Source organism: Barbus barbus (assembly GCF_936440315.1).
Source record: "Barbus barbus genome assembly, chromosome: 21".
NCBI lineage: Eukaryota > Metazoa > Chordata > Actinopteri > Cypriniformes > Cyprinidae > Barbus > Barbus barbus.
In genome coordinates, this window is record NC_136749.1 from 10,904,394 (window position 1) to 10,925,060 (window position 20,667).

General features: G+C 36.7%; 1 protein-coding gene across 1 annotated transcript in view; it reads left to right on the forward strand.

The window, feature by feature from the left end:
- The window catches only part of creb5b (cAMP responsive element binding protein 5b), a 70,553-nt gene continuing 49,886 nt past the window's right edge, over positions 1-20,667 (forward strand). The window contains exons 1-5 of the mRNA XM_079445237.1: positions 1-47; positions 8,558-8,635; positions 11,077-11,170; positions 13,866-13,987; positions 17,000-17,157. Coding sequence (XP_079301363.1) covers positions 8,582-8,635; positions 11,077-11,170; positions 13,866-13,987; positions 17,000-17,157 — 428 coding nt within the window. The 5' untranslated portion in view covers positions 1-47; positions 8,558-8,581. The remainder of the gene's footprint in view (positions 48-8,557; positions 8,636-11,076; positions 11,171-13,865; positions 13,988-16,999; positions 17,158-20,667) is intronic.

Sequence of the window (20,667 nt, forward strand, 5' to 3'; positions counted from 1 at the left end):
ACGTGGTTCCTTCAGAAAGTGTGGTGCATCTTCTTCAGACTTCTGCGGTGAGTTGTTTGAGTTGTTTTTCATACCGATACATCCATTCCTTCGCATTCACATGCACTTGCCGAGTCGGTGCAATTTAAATAATCATTCTCTTGAGCCTGAAGAAGTGACAAGTTGTTAGGGATTCACATGAACGAATTTCAAGTACTTTTACAGAGTCTGTCTGAACGCGTCTATTTAAATCGTCCACGTTTCATGCAGAAAACACACCGATCTTGACTTATTCTTTTCGGATCTCCAGGGATTGTTTGCATGTAACAGCTTTGCGCTTTGAATACCCAAATTGCGCGTTAAGGGATCATCGTGTCGCATTAAACAGCCTAGCTCCTTCTTGATTCTGATCTCAAACTTATGTTGCAAAACTTTACGCGGAGTTATTAGTTTGCGCGCATGAAGCTGTCAAACACGATCGCTGTGTTACTACAGTTTTTACTTTGCTTGTGCGTGCATGTGTTTGTATGTGCATGTTTGTGGCAAGCCAATTTAACAGTTATTCCATTAAATAACAGTTATTCAATAAAATAATTTTTGTTGCAAGTATTTATTTCTAAATGCTAGTAAATAATGTAGTCGAGACAAGTGGCCTGTATTTCTATTTTATTAGTAACTACTACTGATAGCCTAGTTATTAGTAACTATTCAAACAGTATCTGTTCTACCTTCTCTAGCACCAGTAATTGCATAGATAGGCTACATTCATTATAGACTAGTGTTTTTATCTTATAAGTAGCTATTAAGACAAGGCATCAGCGATTATGAGCAAAAATACAGTTCAAACCAGTAAGAAATGTTACTTGTAATAATTAAAATCAGTGCTAGTGTATCACAAATATGTGCTGAGGATTAATAAATAAGTACAGTGCTAGTCAATCTAGAATAGATAGCAGGAGTAGCCTAGCTATTGTTAGATAGTTATTAGCAGCTTACAAATATGAACAATAAATAGTAAGTGAAAACAGTAACAGTTGGAATACATAACAGTGTGAAATGAATACTTGATATCTAAACCAGATCCAAATTGAACCTAGTAGCAAAAATGCAATTTGATTCCATTAACAATGGAATAGTTAATCGAATAAGCAATGAATATGTACTTGTCACTAATCAAACAAGATACTTGTCACTATTTGATTGCTTAACAGTTTAAATAAGAAATATATAGGGTACAACTGGACTAAAGGCAACCCGGGGTAAAAGGCACCTTTGATATTACAAACCATTCCAAAACATTTGCTTTTCAAGATATATTTGTATATATATTTGTCTGATCTTTGATGCGATCGCGCACAGCAGCTCAACGTTGATTCTGTGCTTACTTGATCTAATATTTTATGTTTTTTAAAATGTTGTAGCTTTAAGTAGCAAATGAGAATCGCTAAAATTAATGCATATATTTTGAGACAATGGTCTTCTTTATGATTTTCAGTTTTGTTTAAGATAATTAAAGCAACAGTTTTTAAATAACGAAAGAATATGTAAAAGTATGATATTTGGGGTAAAAAGCATCCCTGCTGTTGGGGCTAAAGGTGCACAGTAATTAACATTATAATTAATAGATAGCTGACTTTTCCATTTGTTGACATGACATGGTTAGATTCAGATGGTAAATATCATATATTATGTTGGGTGTCCATATTAGAGATACTCACCATGTTTAGAATGAAACCATCATATTTAAAAACATGATATTAATTATATCATATAATAAAATATAATTTGTTGTTACTACTGTAAATATATATTCAAGGATCTCCTTCAATACTTTCAGAATCTTTTCTTATTAAAATGATTTTGTTTCTGTATTTTAAAATATATTTTTTTATATTGACATATTTTAATGACAGCATATTTATTGAACAAAAATTAATTCTTTTATTTTTCAAAATAAGCAGAAAATAGTACAAACTTTGCTAAAGTGATTGTTTTGAACAAGTATTAACTTAGACATTATAAAAAAAAACAAAAAAAACAACAACATTATTTTAGCTGAAGTATTTGTGTCAATACCGTGTGCCTTTTACCCCATGCTGGTGGGGCTTTTACCCCATGCATGGGGTAAAAGGCCCCTCTCGCCACCTCATACATTTATACGATTTTTAAACAAAATAAACAACTGGAATTATTTATTTTCACACAAAATCTGTTGCTCCATTAATGTTCAATACAACGTATATATATATATATATATATTTATTTTTTTTTTTTCTGCAATTATACATTTTAGGCACGGTGAATAGCAAATTTTTTTCTTAAGGTGGGCCTTTAGCCCCGTTGTACCCTACTAGTAGTTTAAAGGAATAAATGTTAAATTGGCTTGCCACAGTGTGTGTATGTTGTGTCCCGTTCGCGCTGTCACAAGTGTTCTGCATTGTTCCTCTGAAGCGGTCCGGGAGAATTAGTTTGTAACGTTGAAACTGTTTTGTTTTATTCATCAACATGCAGAAACTGAGAAACTTCGCTTGTCTCTAAATACTACAGCACCTCTAGCTATATGTTATCCCGTCTCGTTCAAGAGCTATCCAGACTGTCAGAGGGGTCCCAGCACAGTCCGCTCTTAAATGATAAAAGAATGGTTGACTTAAAGTAGGCTATGCACGCATGTTTGAATCTTCGCACTGAATCACACGTTTTGTTTTGTAATATTGTAACAAGAAAGCAATGTATCGAAGCATGACGTCATAATGCAGGCCAGTCAGACTGTTTGATTAACCGTCGAGATATTGAGGGTTTTAGTGGTTTGTGCTGACGGGGCAAACTCTTTTCTAAAAGCCTAAAGGCTTACAAGATTTGAATCCACTGTCACGAAGTTTGTCTGGGTTCTTTTTTTTTTTTTTTTTACAACACAAATAAATTTATAGGAAAGTACAGAAAATAAATGCATATTAACTGTAAAAAAGCGTTATATTAAGTGTTCCGTTTACAGATAAATTAGCTTCATACAGGGAGGAAATCTGCATGGTTTGCTCACTTTCAAACCTGTATTAGTTTCTGTGGAACACAAAAAGAGATGTTAGGCAGAATGACAGCTCCAGTCACTTTCATTATAAGGGGGAAAAAATCAATGAAAGCAAATGGTAACTGAATCTGTCAGTCCCTAGAATTCTATCTACACATCTCCTTTTGTGGTCCACGTAAGAAAGATTGAGTTCGGCAAAACATGAGACAAGAAAATTATTCAGTTTATAGCTTAATTTATTTGAACCATTTATTATAATTATCTGTGAAATACCATATTGTCACCTGTGAAACAAGACTTATCTAATAAAATTGAGTGACTGGTATTGGAAAAATGTCTATATGACCATTATAAAGATTTCTTTGCTCTCTGGTTTAATTAATCCAGCTAAGTGAATTACACTAAATGGGAAAATTTAATAAATATATTTTCTATATAAACTACATAGAATTTGCTTTATAATAGGCTATATAGTGTATGCAGGTTTTCCCCTATGTGTTTAATAAAAGTTTCAAATGTAGTGTATGCAAAAATGTGTTTAAGAAAATAAATTTACAATTTTGCGTGCAAATCGTCATTATTGGTGAATGCTAACATAGCAGAGAAAACCTTTTTCATTTTAAGTTTGATCACAAATGACATAAAGTGTTACTGTTTTCATTTTGCCGTCACTTTTGTTCACTGAACAACAACAACATTCCGATACATTCATATTTCAGATGTTTGTACCTCCGATATAAAAGTCAGCCTGAAGTTCTCTAGGTCTCTGTGAGTTTATGTTTGTGAAGATGTGATGACTGACAGTGATTGAAGGTTACCTTTGTGGGGCCCCTTCGTCTGTTCATTATGAGAGGTTTATGGCATCCTTTGCATTGTCTGTTTGTTTCTTATTCCTTGCCCCGGGCCCTGTGCTGATCCTACCTTGAACCTTTGCTGCCGAAGGCCTGCAGAGGACGGGGGGAGGTTGGATTTGAATTGCAGCGCAAGTTTGTGCTTGCTGTAACCTTCACCACCCTCCTCCTCCCCTCGGCCAGTGCACCATACTGTTTGAATTCAAATGTGTACCAGAGGAGAAAGTTCCTCACCGGTTCCCTGTGAAACTGTACTCCAGTCCCCTAATCCTCCTCGGCTGCCACATCGGGCCATTCTAAATTTGAAGTGTAACGAAATTTCCTGTGTTAAATGAAAACACCGGTGAAATAAAAGCCAAGCAGTGTATGACCACCGGTGAGCAAACATCTCACACCTGGCCTCGTGTCACATGGGGATATTGAGCAGTTTAGGTGGCTAAAAGACTTGCTTGAGGGTGGAAATGATACAGTAATATTTTTCATGAAAATGAATGAAGTGCATAATCATATGTTTAAATTAACAGATTTGATGACAATCTTCGTAGTACGGATTTCGCATGTTAGAGAACTTGCATAGTGTGAATGTGAAATATTGCTGCAGGGCCCTGATTGTGTTGCACTGTTGGTTTTGCTTTTGGAATCTGGCCAGATGTGATATCAAAAGACGGCATATCTTAGGTCTGTTTGACAACGCAGGGACACAAATATTACGATACATTTTTAAATCTAGACTGATACAAAGAGAAGTTTGTGAAGTTTAAGGCTAGATAGGGACACAGCAACATGTTCCTCTCTAGGGTGAAGTGTTAAAGTCAACATGAAATCAAAAGACTGTATTTTCTTTTTTAAAACACATTTTTGCTTATTGTTTTGAATGATTCATCGGTGCACCTGATTCCAAAGAAAAAAGGTTTGGTCTTGGTAATTAAAAAAATATAATGTCTTACTCCACCTCTGAAACATCTGTTGTTTGAAGAGTTTTAAATAAAAACATCACATCCGATCAATTCCTGATGGATAACATTAAGTCCCGTCCTATATTTCCATCTTGTTGAATATCCTATTTCACTCAAGAAATGTCAAGTTACGGAAGTAAAATATTCACTTTAATTTGCTTAAAGAAAAATGAACTTTCTATCATTCTCCTTAACTGACCCTTGTTTTATTCCAAACCCGTATTGACTTTCATTGAACATAAACAAATATATTTTGGGAAAATCTTGGTTACCAAGATTCGCCAAAATATCCTCTTTTGTGCTCTGTAAGATTATGTAGTAATACAGGTTTGTAACAATGTGGGATGACTAAATGATGACAGCGTTTTCATTGTAGTGAACTGTCTGTTTAATTTACCAAAAGTGAGTGCTGGAAAAAGTGGGCAATTTCATCCAGTGGCAGAGGAGTTAAATACTGAACAGCCAAAATGACCATTTTCAAATAGCAATTAACAATTAGAAAAATTATCCAGGACTGAGAAAGAAGTAAGAGCAGAATGATACAGATACAGTAAAGACTTGTGTACCGAGACACAACTTTCTGAGAGCTGATAAGCATGTGACGGAGAGAGAGAGACAGAAAATAGAAAAAAACAAGCATTAGTGACTTGTCATTTAGCAGACGTGTTCTTGATGTCAGTTTGCTTACAGAAACACCCTGTCCAGACCATGTGTCCCCAAGGGCTGCGTGTCAGAAGCCGCCTGAAGGGGCTCCGTCCCAAGGCCGGACTGTAAGGAAAAAGATGTCTGGTTAACATAACGGCAAGTTTGCATGTTTTGACTGCATGGGAGGAAACAGTTAGCTAGACCAATCGGACAGAAAAAAAAAAGCACATGCAAATCGTGTATGAAAGCGTTCACACAGCGGGGCTCATGCATATCCAGGCCTGAAGCATTTGAATTCATGTTTTCATCTTTCAAAGTTTCAAACGTGTTTATTTTCCACGCAGTTGGAAAGTGTTTGTTAGCTGTCTAAGCAGTGTGTCAATACGTAGCCACAGTCATTAGTCTGTGTTTTGCTGCTGTATATGAAGGGGACTCAACTCTGGCTGTCATGGACTATTACAGCTGTGTCTCATTAGGCTGTTTTAGCCCATAATACTGTTACTCTTTTGCACAAAACTTACATAAGGGTGCTGTAAAATTCCCAAAACAGGTGTTAGAAACATTGGTAAAGTTTATGATCACCTGTGATGCACAACGTACAGTTAAATTCTACAACAGTGTTTTCACTGTTGCGATAAAATAATCATAAGCATTCGCTGGCATCTTATAATCAGGCCCACACAGAGTCTGCATCCACAGAGCGCTGCAGAAACTGAATCTTTTGGTAAATTTGACAATGTTTTAGCAACAAAAAATGGTTTAATGTATTTCCAGTTTCAGTGTTAGGGAAAGTTACTTGTAAAATTAATATTGGGTTACTCCGTACAAACGTAACTAATTGTGTTAGTTACTTTTTTATGGAAATTAATGCGTTAACTTACTTTGGCGTTACTTTTTCTCATCTGGGCTGGGCTTGCTTGTTTGTTTTTAATATAAAAGTTCAATTTTTGGCAAATGTAAATTAACGCTTTTAAATGCTTTCCCCACCAAAATTGAAATTAATAAGCCTCATGCTGAAGGAAAAGCAACGCCTGATTTCTCTAAACTTGGGGACAAGAGAGCTGTCAGTCAGTAAATGAGAAAACCAAGTAAGTGGAATTGCTTATTTGAAAAAGCAACTCAGATATTTTCTTGTAAATTAAAAAGTAATGCGTTACTTTACTAGTTACTTAATTTTTTTTATCTGATTACATTACTTGTAATGCGTTACCCCCAACACTGTCCAGTTTACACATTTTACCCTAGTCAAATCAAACACAGAATTCCAATGACCAAGAAAAAAAAAAAACGCCATTGAGTCAACCCTGGCCTGCTTTTTACATGCTCATAGACTTATTTTAAGAATGCAGGGATGAGAAGAGGGACATACAGTCAGAATCACACACCCAGGCACCCTATAGATCATCACTAGTTGAATAGAATGAGCCACCCTTGAGACTGAAGCACAAATGGTGCCTGATATATTCCACAGCATCGCACTCTGATTCCCATGGCGACAGTAGTAGAGGGCTCAGCGTGGTCCCACATAAGAAAACCGATGGTGAACTACGTCCCATCAGCATCAGAGGAGCGGCCCGATTACACTCCATGTGCGTGAAACTGAATGGCTGGCATACCATTCCATTGTCAGTCTGTCATCCATGGCATTTAGCAGCATCATGGCACTGAGGAAGGGATTCCAGGGCGCATGGTGAGCTGTAATGGAGAGAGAGTTTTACATTGAAATGTAATCACCTCTTGTAAAACGGACACTAGAAATAGTTCAGTTTTGTCATTGTGCTGAAACAGTTTTACCCTTTATTCCCCTCTATACATAATTTGTCACACTGTCAGTGTTGCCAATGTATCATTGCATAGGGGCAAATGGGGCAAAGTATAAAGTTGAAATTCTCAATACCATAAACTTCATCACTGGAAATAAAATAAGCTTTATAGCTAGTTGCCAAGGAACATTTTTAATTTTCACTTAGTTTAACTTGGTAAAATGACTAAAAATTAAAAGTGAAATAAAAAGTAACAAAAGCTATACAGACATGTTTAAAAAAAAACAAATTCTAAATATGAAGATACAACTTATTGTTTAGCTTTATTATTATCTCTCAGATTAAAATGGTGTTGTTGAATACAATAATAAAAAATAAGAAAATAAATATTAAAATAACGTTTGTTCACCAAGTCACGTGGTGCGACCAGCATGTAGGAAAATAAAATATAATACAAAAAATTATATCATAAAGATAAATGATATCATAATATAGTAAATATGATAAAATATCTACTATAAATATTATTACATATTATGAAATAAAAATAAATAATATATAATAAATATAGTAAATAAATAAATACATTATTTTTTATATTGATTTGCTTTAAATCATTTTATTATTTTGTGAAGATAAGTTATATCATAGTAAATGATGTCATAAAGATAAATTATATCATGACAGGAAATTATAATTTTTTTTTTAATAATTTGAATTTCATTTAAATTTTTATATTAATATTTTAATATTTCTTTAAACTTGTAATTGAGGATATATATATATAATTTATAAAAAAAGTACACTAAATAAAAAAAGAATACATTTCTAAATGTTTTTAAACATGGTTCTTATTTATCACTGACCCTCCTAATACGAGTTGCTAAAGTCATGGCTGGCGAGGTATTAAAAGGACAGTTTAGGTGTCAAAAGTGTTGCTAAAGACCGGCAGTTCATTGATACGCTGACCTCAGTGCCGTGTGTCTGGGTTAGCCACAGACTTGCGTGCACAACACAGAGAGGATAGTTTACATCTTACCCTGTGGTCAGCGATGGCTCCATGGCGACGAAGGAGCAGGGTGACACTTTAGGAGTCAGTTTTAGCCTCTTAAGCCTCCCTCCTAGAGTTTAGACTAAACCTTTACAACTCCAAATGCCCTCTCCCAGGGCATAAGGCACAGAATCCTCACCGGGATTTTGTCAAAGCCTCCTCGGGAACCACGGAGTTTGTTATCACTGGTACACAATACATTAGTGACATAATGTAAGCGGGTCTTTATGCTTCTGAGTCCTGGAGGCGCCCCTGATTTGAATTTCTCTCCTTTGCATTGTGTTCAGGTATATGAGGAGCCAGTAACAGTGATGAACTCCGAGCAGGAAAGGCCGTTCGTGTGCAGCGCCCCGGGCTGCTCTCAGGTGAGTCTGATAAGACAATAGCAAAAACGAACGGTCCTGTAACTCAAGAAAGCTCTTTCTCAATGTGAAACTGCACCACAGACTACAACAGTGAAATGCTATCTTGTTGAGGCAAATATCATCCACTGGGTATTTCTTTGGATGAGGTGGAATCCTCATAGATATGTTAAATAATCTCTCTCATAATGCATATTCTCTTCTAGCTCAAGTTCAACCGTTAATGTGGTTCTCAACAGAGTTATTATATTTAACTAAAACAAAAACTAAAACCATAAAAAGCCTTTGTCATTTGCAAATAAAACTTATAACTTAACTTAAAATATATATAAAAAAACTTTTTTTATTCTAGCTAGATTTCTCGATTTCATCTAGTTTGACTTGATGTATAATGAAATGACTAAAATTGAAACCATAAACTTCATCACTGGAAATAAAATAAGCTTTATAGCTAGTTGCCAAGGAACATTTTTAATTTTCACTTAGTTTAACTTGGTAAAATAACTAAAAATTAAAAGTGAAATAAAAAGTAACAAAAGCTATACAGACATGTTTAAAAAAAAAAAAAAAAAGACAAAATACAGCAAAATTACAAAAAAGTTAAAAGTGAACAGAAAATTAAAACTCACACATATATATATATATATATATACACTCACCTAAAGGATTATTAGGAACACCTGTTCAATTTCTCATTAATGCAATTATCTAATCAACCAATCACATGGCAGTTGCTTCAATGCATTTAGGGGTGTGGTCCTGGTCAAGACAATCTCCTGAACTCCAAACTGAATGTCAGAATGGGAAAGAAAGGTGATTTAAGCAATTTTGAGCGTGGCATGGTTGTTGGTGCCAGACGGGCCGGTCTGAGTATTTCACAATCTGCTCAGTTACTGGGATTTTCACGCACAACCATTTCTAGGATTTACAAAAAATGGTGTGAAAAGGGAAAAACGTCCAGTATGCGGCAGTCCTGTGGGCGAAAATGCCTTGTTGATGCTAGAGGTCAGAGGAGAATGGGCCAACTGATTCAAGCTGATAGAAGAGCAACTTTGACTGAAATAACCACTCGTTACAACCGAGGTATGCAACAAAGCATTTGTGAAGCCACAACACGCACAACCTTGAGGCGGATGGGCTACAACAGCAGAAGACCCCACCGGGTACCACTCATCTCCACTACAAATAGGAAAAAGAGGCTACAATTTGCACGAGCTCACCAAAATTGGACAGTTGAAGACTGGAAAAATGTTGCCTGGTCTGATGAGTCTCGATTTCTGTTGAGACATTCAGATGGTAGAGTCAGAATTTGGCGTAAACAGAATGAGAACATGGATCCATCATGCCTTGTTACCACTGTGCAGGCTGGTGGTGGTGGTGTAATGGTGTGGGGGATGTTTTCTTGGCACACTTTAGGCCCCTTAGTGCCAATTGGGCATCGTTTAAATGCCACGGCCTGCCTGAACATTGTTTCTGACCATGTCCATCCCTTTATGACCACCATGTACCCATCCTCTGATGGCTACTTCCAGCAGGATAATGCACCATGTCACAAAGCTCGAATCATTTCAAATTGGTTTCTTGAACATGACAATGAGTTCACTGTACTAAAATGGCCCCCACAGTCACCAGCTCTCAACCCAATAGAGCATCTTTGGGATGTGGTGGAACGGGAGCTTCGTGCCCTGGATGTGCATCCCACAAATCTCCATCAACTGCAAGATGCTATCCTATCAATATGGGCCAACATTTCTAAAGAATGCTTTCAGCACCTTGTTGAATCAATGCCACGTAGAATTAAGGCAGTTCTGAAGGCGAAAGGGGGTCAAACACAGTATTAGTATGGTGTTCCTAATAATCCTTTAGGTGAGTGTATATATACATACATACATACATACATATATATATATATATATATATACACATACATATATATATATATATATATATATATATATATATATATATATATATATATACATATAAATTTGCATATAGCATCATTGTTTTTGGGAATATTTTTTTTCCTTCTTTCTGTAATCAGAACACACCTGTGGCCCATTTTCGGATCACAATCCACCTGTTTTGAACCGCTGCAATTAGACTAGGCCTGTCACAATCTGTTTGAGCAGGCTGGTTCATGTGGACCATTTACAGACACAAGATTCCTCTCAGGTGCTTTTAAACATCAATTAAGATAATGTAATTACGATAATGAGAAGGCATTTTCAATCAGAAAGGTATTATTGTAATCTGTTCAGAAAGACAGTTTATGCCTAAGGCTCAGTCTTGTTGTATATGGTGGTAAGTATAACATTGCTTGATAAAGTCTCTAATTGTAAGATTCTGTTCTTCAAGAAAACAAAATGGAAAGAAAACAAGCCTCTGCTCTTTAATGTGTTTAATGTGATTAAATCGCAACCAGTTGTTTCCATGTTCTCCAGAGATTCCCTACGGAGGATCATCTAATGATTCATCGGCACAAGCACGAGATGACCCTCAAATTCCCCTCCATCAAAAATGACAACATGCTGTCAGGTGAGACAGCGCATGTGTGAGTGTCTGTTTAGTGTCTGTCTTTGATTAGGTGTATAAGGCAGAACGCATGACTTGGCAAATGTGTAGGTGTAGTTTTAAATGCAGAGCCATGTGGCTAAAATAATATTTGAGCTGTGCTCTGCCTCACTCCCCTAATCCCAGTCATCAACCCGTACCATGAGTTCCATATCAATTAGACCGCCGGCCCTCTCAGGGGACAAGGGGAAGGGGGAACAGTGCAGGGAAGAAACGAAAATAAGCCTCGACAACTATGATGAAAAAGTGGAGGGTTGCACATGTGGAGAGGTGCATATTTAGAGATAGTACACTAGCTAACCAAAGCTGTGTACTTAGGCTTGACTGAAAAAGGCAGCTTTTTTGGTGTATCTGACATAAATATGTTTAATGGACATCAAAAACATATGAAATCCTAGTCATTTTGTATAAAATCTTTTATACATGTATACAAATAAAGCATATACACTTACATATATAGATACATTTTTTTGTCCACTTTTTGCAGATTCGATTCACTCTCGGATGTGGTTTGAAATCCAATTAAAATCAGATTTTTGTAAATTACTATTCGTCTGCATGGTCAGATCAGATTTCATGTAATTTTTTGCCATTTGAGATGCTCACTCCTGCCCCAAATATTGAACCGTGTGTCATTCACTTTATATTGTATTACAAATAAGGAAACAATAAGGAGTTTTAAACTTAAATTAGCTTATTTATGAATATGTAAAATACAGTAATCACTAATGTTTTCTAATGTACCATAATGATCAAGAGCAAAAGAAAAATCTTCAGATTCTGTCCTCTCTTTCCACTGAATGTAGAAGAAAGCAGAACTTGCAAAATTATGATACAAGTCCTATAGATGATATGTGAAAAACAACTCAGATTTCTTTGATTTTTAAGATGTGACACTTGCTTTATTATATAATTAATTAAATTATTATGAGTTATGGATAATTATAACCTTACGAAGCCATGAATAAAAATAACTTGCATTTTTTTACTTTTTTGGACACTCTCATTTTTCTCTTATTTGTTATCAATAATATGCAAGAATATTTACATCTAAATATATCTATATAATTCATCCTCTTCTATCAAGATACTGTACACATTGTGACGGATCAGGGATCCTGAAATCAAACTATTGACAGGATTCAACGAGACCTGGATGTGCGGTTCAGTATAGACTGTAATATTCATCATGGGGTTGATAAAGTACAAGATAATGAGTTACTTTGTGGTTCCAGTAGCGGCTAGAAATTATCATCCCACCACAAACTCAATAAGAAGTGTGTGTGTGATTTTTCAATGGAGTGTGTTTAAGGGAAAGAGGCTGAGCAAACGAGAGGTAGTGAGTGAAGAAACGCATGTGCACCTTCGTTAGCAAGTGAGTAACTGAAAGAAGGGCCTGCATGTAAAAGAATGCGAAGCGAGTGAGAAACCCAAAGCTGATCCCAGAAATCTGATCTACCACTGTGACAAGGGTAAATTATGAAAAGGACAGAATCACAGCCTGAGTGGAGAGAGACACGGCATGAAGCTAGAAATGCATCCTAGTGCCACAGACCACATGGTCCCGCCAGAAGCTTTTATTTAGCTGTTTGGGTTGGATTCAATTTGCATAGGGAATTTACCGCAAACTTGTTTTGAACTTTAGAACAAACTTGTGTGCACTGCAGAGATGCAGAGTTGTCGTCAGGAAACTAACGTTCAGAATTTTGTTCATGCATAGTTGACAATAGCTAAAATTAAATTTTAAATTTGGGTAAAAATAGATTGTGATAGATTATAAGAAAATATTTAAAATAATTATATTCAAAAAGTTTTAAAATATATTTTTTAAAAGATATTTCTTTATTTTTCTGCGTTCTGGATTTTTTGCCCCGTTTCTGCACATTGGTTGCACCACATGACTTTGATTTGGCGACAAATGTCAAATATTTATAATATTAAAAACAGACTTCACTGTTTATTTTTGAATTAATAATAAAAGGTGATAAGAAATAATAATAAGTGTGAATAATAAAACATACCAAACTGCTAAATAAGCGTTTTCAAAAATATTAAAATAAATTTAAATTCAGAAATTAATTCATTTTAATAAACTGCATTTGTGTCGTTAAATGTGTAAATTCCATTGTCAATGTATTTATGAATAAATTAATAGATATGTACCAAAAATGGGACGTTTTCCTCGATAATCAAACCCATTAGGCCTTCAATTCCCCGAAACACCAGGGGACCCCCTTGCTCTCAAAGATGTTTTATTTTTAGTTTTGTTTTTTAATTTGGCCAGCGGTTATGAAAAAATTAATGATCATTTCTTTTAATGTTGTGCGCTGTTACGCTCTCTACGTAAAAATCAGCCAAATCATGTAACGTGAATGTCATACAGCTCTTACAAAAAAAAGGAGTTGAAAGCGTACCGAGCCACGGAAGAGATACTGTTTCTCGAGCGCTTTCCGTGAGCGCGATTCGAGATGGAGTGAAACATGGACAAGTGCGTTTCATCCATTCTTTCATCCCAACCCTCCCCTCCATACCCATCATCCCCCACCCCCCCCGTTTTGCGTAGGGCCCCCAGAAGTCTAGGATCGGCACTGCTTCAATGTCACTGTAAACAGTTAAACTAACACGCCCTGCTAATATTTTTTCTCTCAAACATTTCTAGACCAGACACCAACCCCAACGCGCTTCTTGAAGAACTGTGAGGAGGTGGGTCTCTTCAGTGAGCTGGACTGCTCCATCGAACAGGAGTTTTGCAAGGCTCAGGAGGAAGAGGACAGCAAACAGGTGAGCTTATAGTGTGGGTATCGCAGTTGTGATCCCCAATGCTAACGGCCGCTGTCACTATTACCCCATCCACCATGAGTCACTGAAGACTTTCAGCTTTGGACAGATCACACACACACACACACACGACAGGCAGGTGGAGGTTCAGTTGCTGAAGCAGGTATATATACACACAGAGCTCACATGTGGCTGTTGAGCTTCAAACTGATTGACAGTTGTGTTCATAAAGAGAGTTGTTTGTTTGGATATCAAATATCACACACTCTTTTCCAAAACTGTGTGAGCTGCCTATTTTAAGGCATCATAGTTTTTGATATGGAATGCTTTTCCAAAAGGTAGGCAACTACCTTATGGCTGCTAAAATATCTCAATTTCGGTCTAAAACCAGAAACACACTTCACATAAGTATGTGAGCATATTGACTTCATACTAATTTAAGCACCTTTTAACTTAACTTTGCATGAATTTCTATAAACTGTCGTTCTGCCTTGACAGTGGCAGACCTTGAAATAAGACATGTATGCTAATAACCATTATGGACCCTCTTGCCACAATGCTAATAATGCAATATACATTTGCAACAAAGCTAGAAGCATGTAAATATTGTTAAAAATAGTTCCTTACAATTAAAAAGGAACTAATTTAACCAGTATTTGTGTGTACTATATATTTTATACTTGTTAGACTAGGCCCATTGTACGGTTAGCTACCGTTGAATATATCTCAAATTGGTTACTTTCAGTCACTTATAAGGTTCCATGATGGTTACGTTGCTCTTTACTAGGCAGTAGGCATAAGTACAGAACTTCTAACTGTCTTTTTCTGTCAAGGCAAGTAATTTCTGCATCATTAGCAACGCCAAAGAGAATTTCAAAAAATAAAGACTTCTTCCAAACACTTCTCTCATCTTCCTTTATTTGGACAAATAGGCAGTTCTATCAGAAAGACTCAGAAGGTAAACGTTACAAGATATTTATTCCGTAAAGTGTTAACAGATGGTGGCGAGCCACAATAATTCATGTATAGTTGTATAAAATTCTTTGGCGTATGCCTCGTCCTTTATTCAAGTCCTGGGGATGCAGATTTGGCTGATCCTGCCTGAAGATGAAGGCAGGGGTGGAGCCTACCCCCATGGAAGGACAGGGCCAACCTGGTGGTGGTGAAGAATATGGATGGAAACGTCAGTGTCGTCAACTGTGAAAAATGAAATGGAGAGTTCAGTGCTTAAATACTCTAGTTGTCAAGCAGTGATTGGCCAGACCTGTTAGTATAAATAAATGACATGGAATTGGAGTCTTCCTGTTAGAACTTACACTGACACTTTCATTTCTGCTTCAAGTTTACTCAACTGGTTGACCAATTTTGAAATGTTAAACTACTTATACATGTGCACACATGGACAACAGGAGCAAATGTGGTCTTGTGAGTACAACAAGCCAATCATGGCAAGTTATATGTGTGTATCAAAAAAAAAAAAAAAAAAAATCTCATGTTTTTCAGTCATATTTCAAAGTGATAAATAGGATGATAATTGTAATGCCATGGTGATAGCCAAACTCTTGTGGGTGTTTTTATCATGCATCGTCAAGGTCTGACAATGATGCATTCAGACACCGTCGACCCTAATGACTGTTTTACCACTTGCATCACAACTGTGTCACAGGATGGCTGGGCTCAGTGACCACCACCCTACTGTCTGTCTGACAGCCAAACTGTAGATAAACTGATGGTGTCTGTTAATCTGGGGAGTTTACTCTTGAGGTTTAGGGTTAGTACACCATGCCAAGTCAGCAAGCAGCAGGTTGTAGCAGGACTTTGCTGAGATCAGGTGCAGACAGGTGAGAGGAAGATATCGCCCAGAGCCTTTTTAGAGAATTCTGCTGTGCTTGTTTTAAGTATACTGAAAAAAAATGTGGAAGGCGAATCTATTGTGTTTAAAGGCTGTGTTTTTTAGGGCAGTTAAGATGCTGTGTGTTTAAAGGGCTAAATAGTGTGTTATACCGCAAAATCTACTTCACAGTTCAGTTTAACCATGATGCTAAATGTGCTAAAATAGTTCCGCACTCTTTGAGTCATTGTCTTTCTTTTTAGAGCAAACATGCCCCTTTCTTTGTAAAGTTAGATTGCGTCGTATTCACAAAACTCTATTTAAGGTAATCAGTAAGCAGCAATTACTGAAAAGCCAGAAAGAGATGTTTGTATACATTTTTGATTGATCATGGCTGCAGTTATTTGTGTTATGATGATCAAAAGCATTATAATTTGTGTCATTAAAGTACATCAGATTGCAGTAGTCTGCTGTATACTATCCACCAACCTTTAAATTGTGTTCGGCACAGATTTTGTGGGTGCATCTAAAATGTAATTCCTTTAATACACACTAAAGCTACATGGACATTGCAAATAAACGGCACTGTCAGAATCACAATTTATTCTCTCCTCTTCAACAAAGTACTTGGTTAGTTGATGCAATTGAAGAAAACTACTGAAAAAAATCTGTCGATTTCTGTGCACTTGTTTATCTTCTAAACCATAACAGGTGCAACTTTAAATTGTGCCTTCAAGGTGAGGTCCTCAATGAGCAACAGAGTACATTTCTGACCAACAAACCTCATTTTTCACACATCAAACAAAGTGTGTCAAAGTGGCCTAAACCAAAGAGGCTGCTATATATAATGTTCAGCGAGTGCTTCATGCATTCTTTTCTAGTTTTAGCTCTACTTTCTTAAGGTGCGATAACATTTACCGCTGTTTAATGTATTTCCACATGCTAAATCCAGTCATTTCAATAAGACTCCACTCCTACTCCAGGTATGAAAAGCTGCTTGGTTTGAAGGTAACTTCTGTTTGAGCTTCATGCATCCTTACCCTACTCATAAGAGACAATGGATCGTTTTTGTCTGCAAAATTTCGCCAATATTACTGCTCCTAGTATTGTAGTTTAGGGTTGACTTGTAGGGGGTGTTCTTCGGTTTATGTTTTACCCCTGTGTTCTTGTCTGTTTCTGCACAGAATATCACTCTCCATGGGCAGGGGGGCCCTAACCAGCACCAGCAGACCCACTCAAGAATGGCCAACCATGACAGCAGTATAGTGATCCAGCAGGCACTGCCTTCACCCCAGTCCAGTTCTGTCATCACTCAAGCCCCTTCCACCAACAGACAGATTGGGTAAGTCGCCCCCCTCATCATCACATGAACGTTGTCACTGGTACAACGTTCAATAGACGAAGGCTAGTGTTTAATATTAGTCCAAGGTCCATGCCGCTGTTTGCATTTCTCCTATCAGAATACAGCAGTTGACTTGCACAAAGTTGGGAAGTAGTGATTATGTTCTTCAAAAGACTGTGTTTGAGTCTAAGTTAAGAGTTTGTTTGTCTGTCATGTGGATAGCAGTGAACAACAGCTGGATTCTTGGATTTGTATAGGAGTGTCTGTTCTTTAAAGGAACAGTTCACCCCAAAATTTAGACCATGCAAGTTATACATGATGTTGTTCTTGATCAGAACAAATTTAGTGAAATTAAGCATTAAGGCCATTGCACACTGAGTCCAAAATTTCCGTCTGAAATTTTCGCATGTTGAAAAATAAATACGACCTCATGTTGTGCCAATCACGTTTACACACTGCCTCTGAAACTTTTGTCCATCATAAAAAAAATTGGACCAGGTTCAGTTTTCTCCGTTTTCGCATCCGTAGCAAGCATTTTGATAGGAAACGATGACAAATATGAAAAGGGCATACAAAAATTTCTGACTCAGTGTGCAAGGACCTTTACAATACATCACTTGGTCACCATTGGATCCTCTGCAGTGAATGGGTGCCACCAGAATGAGAGTTACAACAGCTGATAAAAACATCACAATAATCCAAAAGTAATTCACACAACTCATGAATCGAAACTCGATTATGAAAACTTGAAACCGCCATTTCTACCCAAACTATGAGTCCATAATCCATAATAAAACTTTCTTCAGTGAATCTGTTGTCCTCTCACATCAGAATCCACAGACATATTTGTTTTGAACCGTTCTGGACTGTTTTCACTTATTCTGTGCATATTTCTCTCCCGATTCAGATTACACAACTTTTTCACTGGAGAAAGCAATATTATAAATAGAAAATTCATATTTTAGCTGGAAGTCACAGTTTGAAGTAAAAAAATGGCTATGTTTTTATTATAGACATGCTTGTCTATTACTTGTGGATTATTTTGATGTTTTTATCAGCTGTTTAGACTCTCATTCTGACTCTCAATCTCAAGTGATTTACTGTAATCCTTAATTTATTACATCTTGGGAGGTCAATTTTCAGCATTTTTTTGGTGAACTGTTCATTTCATAGCTCTTGCTCACTTTAAAAGATTAGAAATGTTATGAAAGTTGTGTATGTGAAGGGATATGAAAGAGTAATCAATCCCACATTCTAGAGTATACATCCAAAAAGGATAGTTCATCCAAAAATAAAAATTCTGTCATTTACTCACCCTAATATTCCAAATGATTTTCAAAACAAAATTAGACCCACAATCTAGATGTGGGTCAAAGTGAAGATATGCCTTTGAGGTTTTGCATTTCACACATTCAGAGTTTCATATACACACACCAACACTCTCACACTCAATTAAAAAAAGCACATTGCTGACTACAAAATAGAAATGCTTCTTAAAAAGTACATCGGAACTAAACATTCATCATTTGATCAGCAAATCATTATTTAATGCTAAAACGATTACAGTAATCAAGTGTCCTTGAAAGGGCACATTCTCACATTCCTGGGAAGACTGTAACACTCTTTAGATTTTCTCGTGTGTGTGTGTTTGTGAATCTTTCCAGTTGTCCCTGCAGTGACTCTTAAAGTTCTCTGTGTTGTGTAGCCAGCTTGGGTGTGTCCCACAGTGATGACATCAGTGGTGCTGCTCTGGTGGGGATATCAGCTTTTTGGGATGACGCCCCTCTTGCGCAAACACATCCCACTGCTGACCCGTCTTTCTTTTTTCTCCAACAGTTTTATTCCCTCTTTCTTGATGTCTTTCTCTCTATGTCTCTTTGTTGCGTCAGAATGCGCCCTGTCTGCAGTATAATCACCACCTGAAACACATGATGGGCCGCATGGTGAGGAAGGTATCATTTTCAACCATGGTGGATGTTTAGGATGAAGATTAGACGGTCAGGTCTGCAGCTGACTCCAAAATCACAGATTTATTGTGTATAACAACACATTTTCACAAACAAGATGTTTCATAATGAAACTGTCACTTGTTGATATACGGGTCGCTTAGTGTTTGGAGAAGCTTATATCTGAAAGCAGTCGACAATTAATAACACACTCTTTACTTCATGTTTGTGTATGTGTTTGATGATTTTTGTGAAGAAATACTGCACATCTCTTTGCCAGTGGTAAGACAGGATAGGGCGTAGATGCCTAGATTGGACAACTTGTGAATATTGGATGGAAGGCCTGTCAATCAAGTTGATTGACGGTCTGACAGTGCATTTGTTCTGGGAAAGGGATGGAATTACAGTCAAAGAAAGAGAGAAAGAGAGAGAGAGGATAAGAGACAGAAAGAGAGACTAGTTAGCTCTCCTTTCTTTGCTGCATTAACTTTTTTTTATCTTATAGACACTTCTTACTTGACAAATCTGTAAAGATGTTTGAAATGAAAAATGCACTAATTTTTATGACCAAACCAAAGTTTCTTTTGGTTTGCATAACATCTGAACAAAACTTACGAGAGCTTTGTTAGAAGGGTTTCTGCAGGGTCAGGGGCAGTAATGCTGAACGTTGCTATGAATGCTCTGCTGTGTTTTAGATTGCAGCAGTAGAAATGGGAGGTGAATATAAATTCATGCAGAGCATATGCAATGCCCATGCTGTTTTTGTGTTGGAACGTGGGTGTGCATGTGCTAAAGCTGTAAAGAAACAGTTTATAGCACTCATTATGAATGTACACTCATGCAGCTCAGATATCATAAAGTCCTCAGCCTTTTATGGAAATTAATTGAGAGAAGCTGTGTTAGTCTTACAGTAATTCTTACAGTAATTCACATTTCAGACCAAAATCAAACAAAAGAAATACAAAATTACAGTTATACGAAAACATTTTCAGTGAATGTTTGTTACTTTTATTTCAAGTAACAAAATTATTTTTTTATGATTGTAGTTATTAACTATAATAACTCATGGGTAGTGGTTGTGTTGTATGACTTGGATATGGAGATTTATTTAATTTTAATTTTGGTCTTTTTGCTACCTAAATCTTCATTGATGTCCATTGAAAACTGCAACTCTCTATGACTCCACAAGTGTGAGAGTGTTGTTTTGTTATGGGGACTGTGGAGGTCAGGGGTCAGCCTTTGGAAGCGTGTATCAGTGTGTTTGGAAATGTCCACCTCAGCGGGAAAAAAGGCTTTCAATACCCTTAACACAGAAACTCCACTTCCCGCAGGAAGCCATCGAGGCCAGTTAGTGCCTCTGTCCACAAACTGTTTAATCTTCTCTTCCTGCTGCTCTGAACCGAAGAATCGTGTCATAATTGAACTAAAAATCCTGAATGATGCAGTATTGACGTGCACGATTTCGAAATACTTTGCTGTTGTGAAATGTTCATGTCTAAATATTAAACTATTCCTAGAAAAGAGGGGTGAATCATAAATTTGGCATACAAACGTGGTATATTAG